At 42.1% G+C, this 18,171-nt stretch overlaps 1 protein-coding gene across 2 annotated transcripts in view; it reads right to left on the bottom strand.

The window, feature by feature from the left end:
• Positions 1 to 10,328: 10,328 nt before the first annotated feature.
• Positions 10,329 to 18,171, bottom strand: part of KCMF1 (potassium channel modulatory factor 1) — a 78,888-nt gene continuing 71,045 nt past the window's right edge. For both annotated transcript variants that reach the window (XM_042246027.2, XM_027966725.3), the window contains exons 6-7: positions 16,590 to 16,872; positions 10,329 to 12,454 (exon numbers count right to left, since the gene is read on the bottom strand). In XM_042246027.2, coding sequence (XP_042101961.1) covers positions 12,193 to 12,454; positions 16,590 to 16,872 — 545 coding nt within the window. In that variant the 3' untranslated portion in view covers positions 10,329 to 12,192. The remainder of the gene's footprint in view (positions 12,455 to 16,589; positions 16,873 to 18,171) is intronic.

Raw genomic sequence — 18,171 nt, 5'->3', positions numbered from 1 at the left:
CTAGAGCCCACATGCTACAACCAAGTCTTCGCATGCCGCTGCAAAGATCAGACAGCCCACAAGCCACAAATAAGACCCGATGCAGCCAAATAAACAAACATTAATAACAAAAGAAAACAAAATAAACTGCACTCATTAGCTGTCACTCTCCATCCTCCTGTCTCCCTGGCCTCTGGTGACCACTCATCCACTTTCTGTCTCTGTGGATTTGTCTATTCTGGTCATTTCATTTAAATGGAATCATACAACATATGGCCTTTTGTGTCTAGCTTCTTCCATTTACCTTAAAGTTTTCAAGGCCCATCTAAGTTGTTGCGTGTGTCAGAACATCATTCTTCTTTACGGTCAAATGATACTCTACTGCACAGATATATCCTGTTTTATTCATCCACTCATCACTTAAAGGACATTTGGGTTGCCCCTACTTCCTTGTTGTTATGAGTAATGCTGCTCTGAACACTCATGTATACGTTTTTGTGTGAACAAATGTTTTTAATTTTCTTGAGTATATACCTAGGAGTGGAACTGATGGGTCATATGGAGAAGGAAATGGCAACCCACTCCAGTATTCTTGCCTGGGAAATCCATGGACAGAGTAGCTTGGTGGGCTACAGTCCATGGGGTTGCAAAAGAATCAGACACAACCGAGTGACTGAACAACAGCAATGGTAACTATGTTTAATCTTTTGAGAAACTACCAAACTCTTATCCACAATAACTGAGTATTTTATATTGGTGTGAACCTTTAAAATAATAAAAATCACTCTTAATAGCATGTGGCCCTCAATTGTCATCCTTTCATCCCATAAATATTTATGGAGCAACTACTGTGTGCCGAGCATCATTGTACATGCAGGGATTTAGTGACAAATAATACTGACAGAAAGCTGGGACTCATGTGTGTGCATGTATATATGTTTATGTATGTGCACAGGGGTATGTGTGTGTGTGTATATATGTGTGTTATACACGTGTATGTATATGGGTATATGTTTATGTATGTGAGTGTGTCTGTTTATGTGTGTATGTGTGTATGAATGTATCTGCGTATATATGTATTCAGTTCAGTTCAGCTCAGTTCTGTCGCTCAGTCATGTCTGACTCTTTGTGACCCCATGAACTGCAGCACGCCAGGCCTCCCTGTCCATCACCAACTCCCGGAGTTTACCCAAATTCATGTATATATTATGTTGGAGCAAAAGTAATTGCGGCCTCGCATTGTTGAATTTTCCTGTTTGATATTGGAATATGTTCTTAAATAAATGTGGCTATGTTATACATCATTTTAATGTGCATTTCTTGCTTTATGTTTTTTTCACTAATGACTTATTACTTGCTGTTTTTTAATATTTATTTTAGACCAGGGAAATGATGTTAGACAAAAATCTAATTAAAACAATTTTATTATTTGAGTTCAAAATGGGTCGTAAAGCAGTGGAGACAACTCACAACATCAACAATGCATTTGGCCCAGGAACTGCTAACAAACGTACAGTGCAGTGGTGGTTCAAGAGGTTTTGCAAAGGAGATGAGAGCCTTGAAGATGAGGAGTGCCGTGGCCACCCATCGGAAGTTGACAATGACCAGTCAAGAGCTATCGTTGAAGCTGACCCTCCTACAACTGCAGAAGTTGCCAAAGAACTCAGTGTTGACCATTCTGTGGTTGTTTGGCATTTGAAGCAATTGGAAAGGTGAGAAAGCTTGATAAGTGGGTGCCTCCTGAGCTGACAGCAAATTAAAAAAAATGTTGTTTTGAAGTGTTATCTTTGCTTATTCTACCCAACAACAATGTATCATTTCTTGGTTTGATTGTGACATGCGATGAAAAGAGGATTTTTACAGTTGGTGACGACCAGCTTAGTGGATGGAGCGAGAAGTTTCAAAGCACTTCCCAAAGCCAAACTTTCACCAAAAAAATGTCATGGTCGCTGTTTGGTGGTCTGCCCAGCTCTCTCTATGACAGCGCCCGACTGCATGTGACACAGCCAAGGCTTCAAACGATGAATGAACCGGGCTACAAAGTTTTGCCTCGTCTGCCGTATTCACCTGACCTCTTGCCAACCGGCTATCGCTTCTTCAAGCATCTGGAAAACTTTTGGCAGGGAAAATGCTTCCATAACTAGTAGGAGGCAGAAAATGCTTTCCAAGAGTTCGTTGAATACCAAAGCATAGATTTTTACTCTATAGGAATAAGCAAACTTACTTCTCATTGGCAAAAATGTGTTGATTTTAATGGTTCCTATTTTGATCCATAAAGATGTATTTGAGCCTAGTTATAAAGATTTTAAAACTCATGGTCCAAAACTGTGATCACTTTTGTACTAAGCTAATATATGTGTGTTTAGGTGTGTGCATGTGTGCATATGTGTATGTGTATATGTGTGTGTGTATATGTGTGCATATGAGGGGGAGTCAGATGGTGAGAGGAGTGTTGGGGAAACAATGAAGCCGGGCAGGGACTGGGGGAATCTGGGGTGCGGGAATCGCTGTTTTTAACTGAAGGATCAGGAAAGGTCTCACAGACAAAGAGGAGGAAGTGAGGGAAGGCGGACCCTCCAAGAGAAGGAACTAAGAAGGCAAAGTCCCCTGAGGACACCGAGGTGGCCTGCAAGTCTGAGGCCAGGGAGGAAAAAGAGCAGCAAAGATGAGCACAGAAGAGTGACGCTAACCACACCTTGCAGCGCCCTGGGGCCATGGCAAGACGCTGCCTTCATTCTCAGAGAGAAGGGTGCCTTGGGGGGATTTGAGGGGCGAAGGGACCACATCTCCCCTGGTTCTAACAAGGTGGCTCAGCCGCTGCGTTGAGGACTGATCCTGAGGAGATGGGGATGCTAGTGGGGATACCACGGCAATGGCCTCGCGGGAGATGGTGGTGACCTGGGCCCAGGCAGCCGTGGAGATGGTGAGGAAGGGTCAGTTCCTGGGCAAGCTGTGGAATCAGAGTCAGCAGGATTTACAGACGAAATGGCTGTGGAGACACACGGGGTGAAGGCGATGTGAAGACGGAGGCAGAGACTGGAATTCCAAGCCAAGGAATGCCTGGAACCACCAGGGCTGGAAGAGGCAAGGAAGGGGCCAGAGCACCTCCAGAGGGAGTGTGGTGGCTGACACTGGTTTTGTGACCCCTGGTTTCAGGAAGAAGTGTGAGACTATACATTTCTGTTACTTTAAGCTACCCAGTTTGTGGTATTTTGTTATGGCAGCCTCGTGGCACCTGGAGTGCCCTGGTAGGCACTTGAAAAAATAAATAAATGGATGTGAAATACAAGGAAACAAAGAGAAGAAAACGATTCCAGCCGATTTTGCCCTAAGCAACTGAAGAGAAAGCAGACTGGGGACCTCCCTGGTGGACCAGTGGTTAAGATTCTGAGCTTCTACTGCAGGGGGCACGGGTTAGATCCCTGGTCCAGGAAATAAGATCTCACAGACACCGTGTATGACCAAAGAAAAAAAGTAAGCAGACCATGCTATTCGGTACGCTGGGGACAACTCTGCTTTGTGCTCTGTAAACTAAGTGCCTGAACAGTGCCCAGCACTTAGGAGGGCTCAACACACTGAGTCAATGGACAGGAGGCAGGGTGTTTAGGAGGGTCTTGGTTAATCTTATTCTTTAGACCTGTGGTCACCTGACCTAGAGGGATACCTCCATCCTCTGATTGCAAACTCTTCAGTTAAAGACTCTTGAGGTTTTGTGGCTTTTATAGGTCACTGAGCTTCAGTGGAGATGGTTGCTAGAATCTCTTAGAAGCGTTAATCGATGTGCTGCCTTTGCAGAAGCGCGTGTTTTCCTCTGTCTGGGGTATGTGCCCAGGGGAATCTTCACATTGTTCTCTGTCACCTGACTGATCGCCTACATTCATTGAATGATTATTTTGTGCCAGGCACTGACTGAGCACATTATTTAATATTATTAGTTTCATTTAATAGTGAGGAAACTGGCACAGTTTAAGGTTAATTATCTCAACCAAGATCACACAGCCTGTAAGTGGTGGATCTAGAACTGAAACCCACATCTGCGCTTGTACCCACCGCACTTTATCTTCTCCCTGTCATTTTTAAGGTGTGTTTCCACGGGAACTCCTGCATTCAGAGGGCAATCGGACCTTTCCAACTCTGAACTTTAATCCCACAGGTCCATTCTCCGGGTTTAAACTTCACTTTTAACTCAACTCCCTTTCAAGCTCTATCTACTGCTCTTAATTTGAAAGCATGCATCTTTTAATCCATGCGGTGAATTTCAAGTTCTAGCCTTTGATTAAGGAACACCATCATCTCCCCACACCCTTGAGGTGAGTGACATCATTAATCCAAGGAATCCCCCCAAATTTCAGACTCTTGACCAATGATTGCCCAGGACTTGTCTTTTAGTCCAGTCATAGATTTGGTAGTTTTTTCCCTTTGGCCGAACCATGCAACCTGTGGGATCTTGGTTCCCTGACCAGGGATGGAAACTGGACCCTCACAATGAAAGCACTGTGTCTTAACCCCTGGACCGCCAGGTAATTCCCTGACTTGGGTACTTTTGAAGTGGGAGAGGGAAACTTCAGGTGATGAATTGAACCCTAATTTCTTCTCTTTTAAAAAATTATTTAATTTTGGCTGTGCTGGGTCTTTGTTGCTGTGCATGGGCTTTCTCTAGTTGTGGTGAGTAGAGGCTACTCTTCATTGCAATGCACAGGTTTCTCATTGCATGGCTTCTCTTGTTGAGGTGCACAGGCTTCAGCATGTGGCTTTAGTAGTTGAGGCTTGTGGGCTTTGGTTGCTCCAAGGCACATGGAATCTTCCCGGAGCAGGGATCAAACCCATGATCCCTGCATTGGCAGATGGATTCTTGTGCACTGTACCACCAGGAGAGTCCTGAACCCTAGTCCCCTGAACATTCATATACATTCTTATGGCTCACTGCAATCTTTTCCACACGTCTCCTTTCCACCAATCTTATTCCATTCTTTTTCTTAACTACCATCTGTTATGGCAGTTAAAGAATTTATAAACATCTAAAAGCTGAAAAGTGTCCAACTCTTTGTGACCCCATGGACTATAAAGTCCACGGAATTCTCCAGGCCAGAATACCGGAGTGGGTAGCCTTTCCCTTCTCCAGCAGATCTTCCCAACTGAGGGATCAAACCCAGGTCTCCTGTATTGCAGGAGGATTCTTTACCAACTGAGCCACAAGGGAAACCCTCTAAAAGCTGAGCATTTTCCAAATACTTTATCAAAACTGCCCTAAATTCTAGGTGAAATGCTCTATAACAATGTCTACCTTATAACAGCATAGTAAATTGTGAAATCTTTGTTGCAACTTTTAACAAATCTTAGCCAATCCTTGGGTGCCTGGAAGGCAATTTGAGATTGGGCAGGGTGAAAAGAGTGTCTGGCACCATGGCCACCGGACAAACACCTAGAAATCTATGCAGTGGGTTATGGTTTAATCAGATGGGACCTGGGTTCGACCCTTGGTCTGGGAAGACCCTAAATGCTGCAAAGCCACTAAGCTTGTGTACCATGACTACTAAGCCTGCGTGCTGCAACTACCGAAGCCCATGCGTCTAGAGTCCATGCTCTGCAACAAGAGGAGCCACTGCGATGACAAGCCTGTACGCTGCAAGGAAGAGTAGCTCCCACTTGCTGCAACTGGAGAAAGCTCTTGCTCAGCAACGAAAACCGGGGGGAAAAATTGATGGGTAGCAAGCTTTGAACCTTCTCTCTGGCGGTGGGACTCGTGCAGTGCAGATAAAGTTCTGGGGTCTCCTCCCCAGTTCCGTCTCTGTAGTCTCACTTGTCCTATGAGGCTGTGAGCAGGTAACTATTCCAAGGTCCTTGTCTGCACTGAGCAGAGGCCCCACCTTCCCCTCTCTGGCTCAGCAGTCTTCATGGTCATCCCAGGTGCCATCAGCAATGGGTCTTAAGGGAACTTGGATGGGTCCTTGAGAATTCTGCAGGCAAATGGAGCTAAAACCTCAGGTGTCACTAGAAACACTAACAAAACACACACACAGATGGAAGACAGAGGAGATAGGAGAGGAAGCAGAGAGGGCCAAGAATAAGAGATCCATCGGGGCATTTTAAACTACAAAAGTTCCCTATAGAACAGTTAAGACTGCTACCACATGTCTGTTGAGCATAACTTCTAAGATGCAAGCAACACAGTCACTGAAGCTCCACCATGAATGAAAAGTGCTGTGCATAACACGTTTGTTTATATATACATACCCCAAAATGTATTCAAATCAGAACACAGATAAGCTGGGTGACCAAGTGATGATGTTATAAAGATAATCCATATAAGGATTCAGTGTAAATTAGTCTGGGAGCCTGTTACAACGTAACATGGTCGCTGCCATTCATTTGGGTTCACTCAAGCTCTTTTTTTCGAAGTAGCAAACTTTCATTAGCATGCTGTATATCCTAAAATGTTGTTTTTCACTGGTGAAACTAGGTGTCCTGTTGGGGCTTCCCAGGTGGCATTAGTGGTAAAGAACTACAATCCATATGGTCACAAAATAGTCGTGCTTGGCTAAAACAGCTTATGTGACTAGGGTGTAAAACATCTATGTAATCTTCACCTCGAAGAAAGTGTGGCTGAAGCCTGCTTCCTAGATGGTCTGGCACACTTGCTGATTTAGGAGTACTGCAAAATCTTACCTTAAGAATATTCTGCTTCTATCTCAAGTGTTTAAATCTCTTATCTACAGTCAGAAGATCTAAAAGGAGAGAGCTGGGACTTCATCCAAGCTTACAGAATAGGATGTCCCAACTGTTTTTGTGCAGCTTTGCTATCAAAAGGCTTCCCTGGTGACTCAGACAGTAAAGAATCTGCCTGCAATGCAGGAGACCCAGGTTTGATCCCTGGGTTGGGAAGATCCCCTGGAGAAGGGAATGACAACCCACTCCAGTATTCTTGCCTGGGGAATTCCAAGGACAGAGGTATCTAGTGAGCTACATACAGTTCACAGGGTCTCTGAGAGTCAGACAGGGTTGAAGTGACTAACACTTTTGCTTTCAAATGCAGACTAGTATTTCGTGTCTAAAGCAGGATTCTAAACACACTCACTCCAATCTGACAAGATTTCCAAGAGTAGCACACTCACCAGATCAGACTGGTCACCTTTTCTACCAAATGCAACAGGCTTGGTGATTTTTGAAAACATTCCCAATAGAGGAAAACTCTTGTAGGATCACTCCTGAAGAATCCACTTACAGAGGGAACGTCTGTAAAAACTACAAGTTGTAAATTATGCTTAGGCTTAGACCAAGGCTCTGGACCCACTGAGAGCTCAGAAAGTATGTATGAATGAGAAGACAGGGGTGATGGTGGTTTACGCACACAGAGCAGGCCACACCCACTGTCTGCAAAGCAAAAGTACTAGGTTCCTGGCGGTTCGTAAGGGATCAGTGAATTCTTCAGACTAGAACTCATCAGTCTAGGCCTAAGGAAAGCAACTCTAGGAGGGTGTGTGCACACCTGGCCCATAGGGCTTCAGGTCAGACACACACATTCAACTTTTGTGCACAATCTGTATATCAAGAACAGCTAACCAGGGATACAAAATCATACTCAAGGGTTTCTTTTTTTGAATCATCTCTTTTACTACTGCTGTAAAGGTCTATGGACGCTATGAAACCTGAAACCTTGAGAAGAGCATTGTTCTTTGTAATTTGAGGAGGCTAGCCAAGGCACCCACTTGATAGCAACTAAGATGTTATGTTCTGGACCAGCCTGAGATGAATAGTCTCTCATATTTGAATCTGCTAACCAAGTTATCTAGGCTTGCTGTAGGGTTCCTTAAAGAAGTAACTTCCCAAGCTCATGTATTTATTTATAGAAGAATTACTTGACAGAGATGGGTTGAAAATTAGAGTACTAATCAGAAACAAAGACAAAGCATTGCTTAGGTATGGCTGAGGTCAATGGGCACAAGGAATTAGATTTTTATACTATTCTGAGAAACAAAGTCATCTGAACTTCACTTTGGGATACTGTGATGAATTTAAGGCCATATTTAAAAGCCAACGAATCTCATAACATTGTTATAAATGACCAGCAAGTCTGCAGACTGCTGTTCCATCTTATGTTCCAACTTAAACCTCTCTCCAGCTTAGCCTGGACCTAGGGCTTCAGTTAACCATGCCTCAGGGAGAGAGCTATTTTGAGTTTTTAAGTGCCTAGTGGAACTTCAAAAAAGAGCAGTGAGGGAGTTCCCTGGCGGTTCAGTGGTTAGGCCTCACTGCTTTCACTGCTGGGGCCCAGGTTCAATTCCTGGTTGGGGAACTAAGATCCTGCAAGCCACACGGCAAAGGTTCCCCAATTCCCTGCCCCCTGAAAATAAGAGCATGGAAAAGCCTGACCCTTGTGCCAGAATTAACACCAACTTTAGCATATAATTCTGGGAAAGTTTCATACCTGGCATTTTACTTATTGCATGTGAAATCAATTTTGCTTGTACCTCCAAAACTGTGTCTGCAAGTAAGGGAGACATGGCAGCTCTCTCATGTAGTTACTAAACCCTGATGTGGGGCTTTATGCTACAGAACAGATACACTTGTTAAACAGCTTCTAGCACCCACTGTTACACGTGGATAGTTTTTTACCCATTACTGCACTAACCACATGAGACTCCAGTTACAGTCCACTTACCTGTTTTATTGGACACTTTCAGTGGCTGGGACTTCATTCAGAAGACCCCCCTTTCGCCAACCACCTCCTCCCACTATCTTTCTTCTTGACCACCTTTCCTTATATAGCCTTAAAAAGAGCTGAGATTTTGAAGTCTGTGAGGCTCAAGACCCATGGAGTAAAATGCACAAGTGAAGTGGGTCACTTGCTATGAGGGGCCATCAAGAGAACTCTGTGAACTGCTTACTTTTAACTATGGCCCACAGACCAGAAAGAGGCTTATTATAAAATCTCTTTGTATGTCATTGAAAATTCAAGTATTGAGAGGGAAAAAACTGGGGGGAGGATAACGGAATGGATGGATTTTTGTATTGTTTCTGTTGGTCTAGTAATGGAATCTGCTTTCCTAAACTACATTTCTTTGTGGATTGTTCATAGGGAAAGGGGCCTTCTCTTATATTGCGTGAGTCTAATTATAAATGAAATAAGAATCTACTATATAACCTAGGCTTCAACTCTGTGGTTCAAAGAGAAAATAAACAAAAGACAGATACAATCTGAATACAAATCCAAATATTTCACTGTAACCAATCATAGAACGCGTATCCTATGACCGCGGTTATAAAAGCACAGGCATTTCTATTTGTTCAAGAGAGCTTCAGTATTTCAGAAAACTAAATGAATGAAAACCTGAGGTAGAGGTAGATTCTACTATTTCAGCCAAATTCCAAAATTCCGTTGTTCTCCGTGACTAAATATCCAGGAGTGGGAAGCCCACGAAACCCTACCCCCAGTTACAATTTAACAGGAATTACTTCTGGATTCTTAAAAGACAGTATAGCAGAAATAGAAAAAAATATAGTTTCAACATCCCCTTCAGGTCTTCCTCTTCACTAGTTTTTTTTGGGGGGTAGGGGAGGAAAGGTATTCTGAGTCATGATGTTAAATTTCTTACAGAATGTCTTGAGCAGAAAGATTTAAATTACTTCCATACAGGAAGTAAAGACAAGCACTGCAGAACACTTAGAAACTTACATACTAGACAACTCACTCAAAACTCAACCAAACCAAATCCTCTCAAAACTCAGGATCTAGTTCTTAGAAACCTGAAGCCGTAGCCAAGATAAACAATGGTATATTGATTTTCTCTCCTCTACATCAGTCTTTGCAATTATTTTTATTCAGTAATTCCAATAATACGATGTTAATTAAGAAACTAAAGAAAAGGACACAAGAATTTGAAGGGCTTAAATATATTTTTTATATTGATAATCTGTGTCTTTCTACCCTAATACATTATTATTGATTACATACAGGATGAGGTGAGGTATTTGTAAAATATCTGGTAAAAAATAATATACAGTATTCTGTATGAGATGGAATTTTATGAACCTTTAGGTCTTCTGAAGTGTCAAATTGATCATCTAAGTTAAATTAAACTGCCCTGACGGGACTTACAGCTATTCCCTCAAACCATGTTTAAAAAAAGGAAGGATCTTACATTTTCCCAGAATTTGTGCAGAAAAGGGAAAGCACATAATTGACAATTTCTATTTCTCACATCCAAAGTAATGCATTCATACAAAATCAGGACCTCCAAAGTCAAACATGAAAAGAACAAAAAAACAGAAACAAAAAACTAGGTTAGAGATATATAATCTCTGAATAATGGTTAGGCTAGTTTACCAACACCAAAGAAATCCAAGTGGCCAACAGTCTTGAAAATGCTTTATTGAAATGTGTGACGTATGTGCAGAAGATGTGTGTGAAAAGACCACAGCTTGAAAACTGGTTTTGGAAACGTCTTAACAACTGATTTGAAAAAAACAAACAAACAAAAAAAAAAACCCTACTGGGCTGGACTTCTAGTGTAACCAGAAGCCTATGTAGAATTTCCTTTAAAACATTTTCCATCGCAGAGACTAAAGAAAACAAAGCTAGGGTGTCTGGAAACTGTTGGAGGCTGAAGTTTCAGAGGAGGAGAAGCCACAGTTTTTTTGTTTTTTTTTTAAAGAAATGTGGGGTGACATCTTTTTTGGTTACATCTGAATGAGCATGGACTTCACAGTTCTCAGGAGAACACCGGAGGGTGCTCGAGTCTGTATGCTTGTTGAAGAAACAGAGAAACACAGATAGGAGGAGAGAGGGGAGACAGAGGGAAGGGCTCGGAGGAGAGAGAGCACTGGAACAAGACATGATTAGGTTAAGTCTAGTTATAAATTTATCAGAAGCTGTGCGCACCTTTTTTAAAAGTCCTAAATTTACATTCCAAAAACTGCCCCCTCCCCGACCCCCAAACCCACTGTCCCTGCCTTGGAGCTATTGTGAAAGTCTATGCACAAAAACTGGAACAGAAAATAAAAAAATATCCCGGCCCCTTCAAACCCCAAAACAAACCCAAAAACGCTGTACAATTTTTTTTTTTACACATAGGATTAATAATATAGGCATATAGGTGGCATGATTCAATTAAAAGGCTTTACTTTTTATGCTTGAAAAAAAAACCCAATAAATAAAAAGGTGCTAAACTTAGCATTAAGAATTTGGTTGTAATATATTGACAAAGTCTGGGAAGGCAAATCCTCAAAGCTCCCCTGATACTGATCTGTCTCAGCAAAACTATGAAGCAAATACATAAATAACGCAACATATGATCGAGAAGGTGAGATTTTCAAAAACAAAGACAACATAATCCAGGTTAACTTTGTTGAACAGTGAATAAATGAAATTCATCTACACCTGAATAGAACATATTTAACAATTGAAAAAAATTTTCAACAACCACAAAAAGAACTTTTTAAACAAAGAGAACAAGACTTGTTTTCAGGACACACAGACGCCTGCAGCAGATTCCCACAGCAGCTGTACTGGTGTATCTTCTATGGATGAGTTAGACAGGCTGAGCTCCACACGGAAGATGACTGACAGGGCGACGGGACAGTCACACAGGGCGGAGCGACACCGGCTACGACCCCAGGTTCCACTGCAGAGCTGGCTTGTGCGTAGGAGGCACACAAAGAAAGGTGATTCAGGCAGACATTATTCAAAAGCTACTTTGTCAAGGAACTCTTTTGCCTCGTAACCATTGAATAATGTTTGGGAAAGCTTTGGGCTTTTATGTTTGTTTTAAGTTTTACTCCTTGTATTTAAATTTCTTAAATAACAAGGTCACTAAAACTCATGCACGCTGCAAAAAACCTCATGCAGTAGTTAAGGTAAACCATCCAAGCAGTTTTTATTCATTAATATTCATAAATACACACAGCAGCTTCATTAGAGATTTCCATTTTCCTCTTCAGTTTGAATGTGGAGTATTACGAGAGCCTTCTGCATGTCAGGGTGCAGGAAGCAGAGATCACCCCTGCACTGCTACCTACATTTACCTGCTAGAAGTAAAAATTAGTTAAGTGGAAATGATTATCATATATATTTTTCTCTCTTCCTTTTTGAATGTACACAATGTAACAAGAGTGACAGACCTGAAATTACAATCACCAAACAAACCCAAGATAGTTGTTGTCCACTTTCATTGGCAAATACAGCACAGAGGACATTGTCTGCGAATTGGGATGTCATCAAAGAGGAGGTGGTGGAGGCTCATTTCCTTTATTACTCTCTTTTAAATTTAGGTTTTCTAAAGCAACATCTAAAGGCATAATATCTACACAGCCCATAGCACCAAAATCTGCCATTTCCCCCCGTTCATCCTCGTCTGAGGACGAGCTCTCTTCGCGCACTAAAGTGGACAGAAGGAGCTCTTGGACAAAGAGGCTGCGGTCTGCGCGCTCACTTTCCATGGACTGGCGCTCTGTTTCAGACATTTTAGGATCATTCAACCTGCGTAAATTAAAAAGAAAAGATCTCATTGGTAAAAAGTCAAGGAACAATGGCATGGTCAGTTTCTACAATGTCCTACGTTATGCGGAGCGCCACAGAGTCTAAGACATATTGGAACACCTTGCTCTAATTTAGCTCCTTAATTATGTGGCTGTGAATTACCCACACTGATAACAATACTGTTACCCTGAGGTGCAAATCTATGCTTTAATTAGCTTCAATGAGAAAAAACACATTGGGATTTCTCATACTCCCTATAGAGAAAACTGAGGTGAAAAATCTAGGAAAACAAAATTTCTAACAGATTAGATGCTTGGGGAAGTAGTAATTTCCTTAACCAGAATTTCACCAGTTGGTAGTAAAAAGAGGAAAAGTAGCAACACTGGTCCTAAAAACAAAATCTATAGCAACTAGTCAACTGAAAATAAATCCTAGTTCTCTTGGCCTTTCTCTATTATTTCTACCTAATTCTTCCAAAATAAAGACACGGCCAGGAGCATGAGAGGGCAAACACACATGTACAAACAGACACACGCATGAGCATGCGTGTGTGCACCTATGCTCTCCTACCAAGGAGCCTGCAACAAGGCTGACCTGAGACTTAAAACGGCCCACTACGCTCAACTGACACACACGCTTCTGAGACCTGTGTCACGCTGGGAAACCTGGTTCAGCAACACAGAGACAGGACAGATATTAGCATGTTCGGATTACCAACCTGTTAAATGACTTACGCAATATCCTGGTTAGTTTCATTGCTAATTTTATTTATCTACATTTTTCAGTGTCCAAGAAAGAAAGGGAAACTGATTGAAGCACTGGGGTAGGAAAAGTATCAAACAGGAAGACGGTAACAGCGAAGGGAGGTCCAGCAGGCACGCGTGACCCCCAGGGGCAGCAGGTGCACCTGGAGCCCATGCTCACCTGCACCCAGCACCTGGTCTCCACAGTCCCACCTGGGCTGGAAGGCACGGGGGCATCTCAAAGTAGCAATGGAGGAGATGTGACGGACAATATGGGCTTTAAGTGTGTTTTGTATGGATAATCTCTTTTAATCCTACAAATTAGGTTTCATTATTATCAATTTATGGGAAAAAGAAACTGAAGAGATTAAGTAACGCTCAAAAATCTCACAGCTATCAAGTTCAAACCACTCAACCATTAGATTAATGGCTCAGAAAACAAAAGATCTAAATTTCAGAACTGCAAGAACACAGAAGGCTCTGGAAAGTAACGACATTAGATCCACACACCAAAGGAAATGACTGATGACATTTATAATTAAAACCAAATTCAGGATACAAGAGAGTATATACTGGAAGAGGAGACTGAGCAATAGGCTACATATTCAAAATCAAAACTTTGAAACTGCTAAGAAATGAAGTACATTCCACATTCTCAGTTTTGGAAAAAGCCTTAAGAAGAAAAATAAACTGAAGTGAAACCCATTATAAAGAGAAAAGATGCAGAGACAACTATTTACATAGCAAACAGGCAAACTAGAAACATGCAGGCTAAGGCCCCCCAAACTTTTGGAAATCATGTAATTCTTATATTACAGTTTTGATTTTTCAGAAATAACTGAGAATATATTTCACTCCTGAAGGGGCGAGGGAGATAAAAACAGCACTAAGGCTAGATTTCCTGGTGGGCCAGTCTTCATCTGGGATCTGGAAGTAACTGCAAAGCTTGTAAGAAGCTTCAGCCTGGAGTGAGCAAAACTAGCTGGCTCCATTGCCAAGAGACTGGGATCTGACACAGGCACTTACAGTTGGTTTCTGAAAGGTCCACCATTGGTGGATCCCAAAGAAACTGTTGCACCATCAATTCCAAGACAGTGGGAGCAGGACTTGCCCCCAGTCAAACAGACCAAGACAAGGCATGTATCACATTACAGCTGTGGGCCAGTGACAAGGATTTCCACTTGGAAATGTCACAGCCATTCTCCTGGGCTTGAAGATTCTCAGTGTGCACATTTATGTATTTGCAGTTGGAAGACGCTCATCTGTAGATAAACTATTTTTGTTACTTAGTTTTGCCCAAGCTTATTTCCCAGGAACAAAACTTGAACATAAATAACTATTTATATTTCTTAGACTATACAAAGTCCCAGGGAATATTTTGGAGGAAATGCTGCCTTAGATAAACCTTATGAGTCAGAATTTAATGACACAATGAAAGATGTAGAGAGTGGTCTATCAATTGCTAGGTACTATGCAATGTACAGTATCAGATGACAGAAGGGGGCCTTTCAGAAGCTACCACCAGGATCTAAGGAGAGCACTCAGAGGCCACCCTATTGTTCCTGGTTGCTGGTGTGGGGGTGGTGCAGAATAACTGCACAGAGAAAAGTTCCAGATCAAGCTCACTGAGGCTGGAGCTCCAAAAACAAAATAAAACCAGAGTGGAAAAGAGGTGGAAGATGTCTCTTCTGAAGGGCAGTGGGACAGGACATTCATTCCACCCACAGGCCAGCGAACCTGCATCAGACAACACACTGGTAGGGTTCCTTTCTGAGGCCGGAACCCAGCCCAGTAAGCTGGAAGCCTGCAGTCTGTCAGTCCCTACTGGTAAGTTACATGGCAGAAGGATGGATCCATCTGTGGCTCTGTGATTGCTCTATGCTGAAGCAACGTTTTCTGGTAATAATCAGGCATAGTTACTCACTTTGCAGAAATAATCCAAAGGTAAACTTCTCACTTGAAATTTCCTCCTTAGAGCCGTAACAAATGATAGATAATAAGTACTGTTAATTGGGCTCTTGTTATATGCCAGACATTGAACTAAAGCATACACATACCAGTGCTCCCATTTAATCCTCGAAACAATTCTCACTCAAATGAGGCAAAACTCAAGGGATATTAAGATAGAATTTAATTATAGTCTGGAGAAGTAAAGTGACTTGCCTAAGGTCCAAACTGGTAAAAGCTGGGGCTCTTGACAGGGGTCCTATTTGCAGGAATTGGCAAGTATTTTTTATTCTGCATCCACAATATGTTATTTACAACTATACACATGTACCACTGTACTAACAAGAGATGTTTAAAAGCATGAGACAAGAGAGAGATAAATGGAAATAATGCTTTTTTCTAATATCCGTCACATTACTTTTTGGAGGCAACTGCTATATTCCACTAATTTTCTTCCTTTTACAGTTTTTACTTTATATTCCTATCTGTTCCATTAAAAGTCCAAATTAGAACCAGGCTCATTATCTGCTGACCCTGTGTCTACTCATCACTGCTCTTTCTAAAATTCTTTTATTTTTAAAAGTCACATAAAATGCCCATGAGGTCTCAGCAGAGGAACATATTCAGTTGCTAATGGTAGCTTTCAAGAACAAATATGAACTCTATTCCATCCAGCAGAGCCATTTACTGTGTGTTCTAAGTATTTTTTACACTGTGCTAAACCATTTTTTAAAACAGCTACTTTGTATATGTTAACCACAAACATTTAAATTTCACTTCTTCAGAATTTCTCAGAAGAAAACCACCACACTATAAAATCTTGCTTGTACTTTGGGATATGTCAGAGCAGACTGAAACCGGCTATAAAAAGAAAGCAATGTTAATTATGACAGTAACTATACCTAATACGTCCCATATATGTAATGATACTGTGTTTACGTTTTATGGGCAATGTGGGAAAGGAAATTCCTATCAGATGATGAGATACTGTTAGAACAAGGTTATCAGCACTCATAGTTGATCTAAGTGAAAGTTGCTCAGTTGTGTCTGACTCCTTGCGACCACACGGAATGTAAAGCCTGCCAAGCTCCTCCGTCCATGGAATTCTTCAGGCAAGAATACTGGAGTGGGTTGCCATTTCCTTTTCCAGGGGATCTTCCCAACCCAGGAATCAAACCAGGGTCTCCTGCATTGCAGATGGATTCTTTAGCTGGGCTATCACCATTAGTGCTACCTGGGAAGCCCAGTTTATTTAAAGCAAACAATTATTTTTCTTAGTTTTGAGGCAATACTGAACACAGATTTTGATTCGATTTCTGTGAGTTTTAAAGGTCTGAGCAAAGGTCGAGGCTTTAAGAACACACATAAGGACAAAAGAGCAAAGGTCATCTCAGACTGCAGTGTTAACAAAATACTTCTCCAAGTCACATTAATGAATGAACTACCTTGTTAAAAGAAACTGGGAGTTCTGGATCGTTTGCTGACTGCTTTCTGTGTTAGCTGTGTTGGTTGTTGCCGTGGATTGCGTGATTGTAGTGGTGACACTGCTTGTGTTAGTGCGCCGGGTTGCGTTGCGTGCGGTCTCCAGTTGTTGCCGTGCCGCCTGGGCATGCTGCCGTTCGAGCTGCAGCTGCATCTGCAATTGTTGTAACTGAGAAGCGGAAGGGCCAGAGGAGTTCAGCTGTCCTCCTGCAGAACGTCTCACTCCCGATAACTGAGATAAAAGCTCTGTCAGAGGAAATGAAGACATTAATGTCCACTGCAGTAGGAGAAAACAAAATGCTACCATCATCCTTTTACCAGACGAACATTCAAAGCGATCATCAACGGGAAGGTAACCTGGGGCAACATACAGTCTCAGCTTGGAGCTTACTACGTTTTAGGATGCCTTCTGGAGGCGGGAGTTGTGTGAGGGAAATGTAAACATACGTATGACTATTAGCACACATATAATTCTTTCTAAGTGAAACAGCAAATTGGTTTTTCAGTTGTTTGCATAACGGGTTGATTTAGTTATCCTTTCTCTCGGTATTTAGTATTTAAGGTGTTTCATCCACTGGTCCAAGCATAATATAAGCCTTCTCAATATGACCTCCATGAAAGCAGGGAGTAAGTCTACTGCTCATGACTTTCCTGGTTCTTAGAACCATGCCTGACACATAGCGGGCACTCCAACACTGATGTAATGATTGAATGCCTCTCAGAATTAAACCAGAGAGAGAGATCGGCATTGTTTCTCACTGTGGTTGCCCTGCCTCCTTTCTCTCGCACCTTCTGGGGCTGCTCTCTGAGTCGCAGGGCACTGCTCCAGTGATGACCGCTGAGGCTGACTGGCTCTCAACTGCATAGCCTGTTTTATTTAGACTCCTGTTTGCACAAGGCTGTGCTCACTGGGAGCCTCTCAGCTAAGGGAGGTGCAGCACCTGCCTTCTCCCAGTGGCTTGTGTGGAGTTGATGGCTGCCTTTTGGACATTCTCAGGCTGGCAAAGCTTTTCATCATTAAAACTCATTTCCAGGGCAGGTTTCTGCCTTACTGCTCACAGTTGTTTAATCCCTGAGGTTCTTAACACCGTTTTTTCATACAGTCCATCACTAACATAATTTTCACTGACAGAAAAAAACTGAATAGAGAAAATGTCTCATATTTGAATTTTGCCCCCAGAAATCACTTAATGTTTAGAGCCTACTACCAAAGACAGCACGTAAATATATTCCTTTAGGATGAAGCAGTGTTTTTTAAAATCCCCCAAACTCAAGTTTTTCTGGGGCTTCTTGTACATCCAAATGCCCAAAGCACATCTGGAATTAGATTTTACACTGAATAGCTCATAATTTAGAGAAGATTCTATGAGTAACACTGTTCCTACTTTTGGTGACAGATTTACATTCGCCATGTTTCAGGTGCAAATCCCACTGTGTGCACACATTTTGGTCTTGCCCAGGCTCCTGGACTCTTAATGCCTGGTCATGTCTTTCAGGGTCTTAGGCTACAACAACTTCTGACATTTTGGCTGTCAAATTTAGTGC

This window comes from Ovis aries, chromosome 3 (assembly GCF_016772045.2).
Source record: "Ovis aries strain OAR_USU_Benz2616 breed Rambouillet chromosome 3, ARS-UI_Ramb_v3.0, whole genome shotgun sequence".
Classification (NCBI taxonomy): Eukaryota; Metazoa; Chordata; class Mammalia; order Artiodactyla; family Bovidae; genus Ovis; species Ovis aries.
The sequence above is the reverse complement of the archived record's forward strand: the minus strand, read 5'-3'. Positions and strand labels throughout refer to the sequence as shown.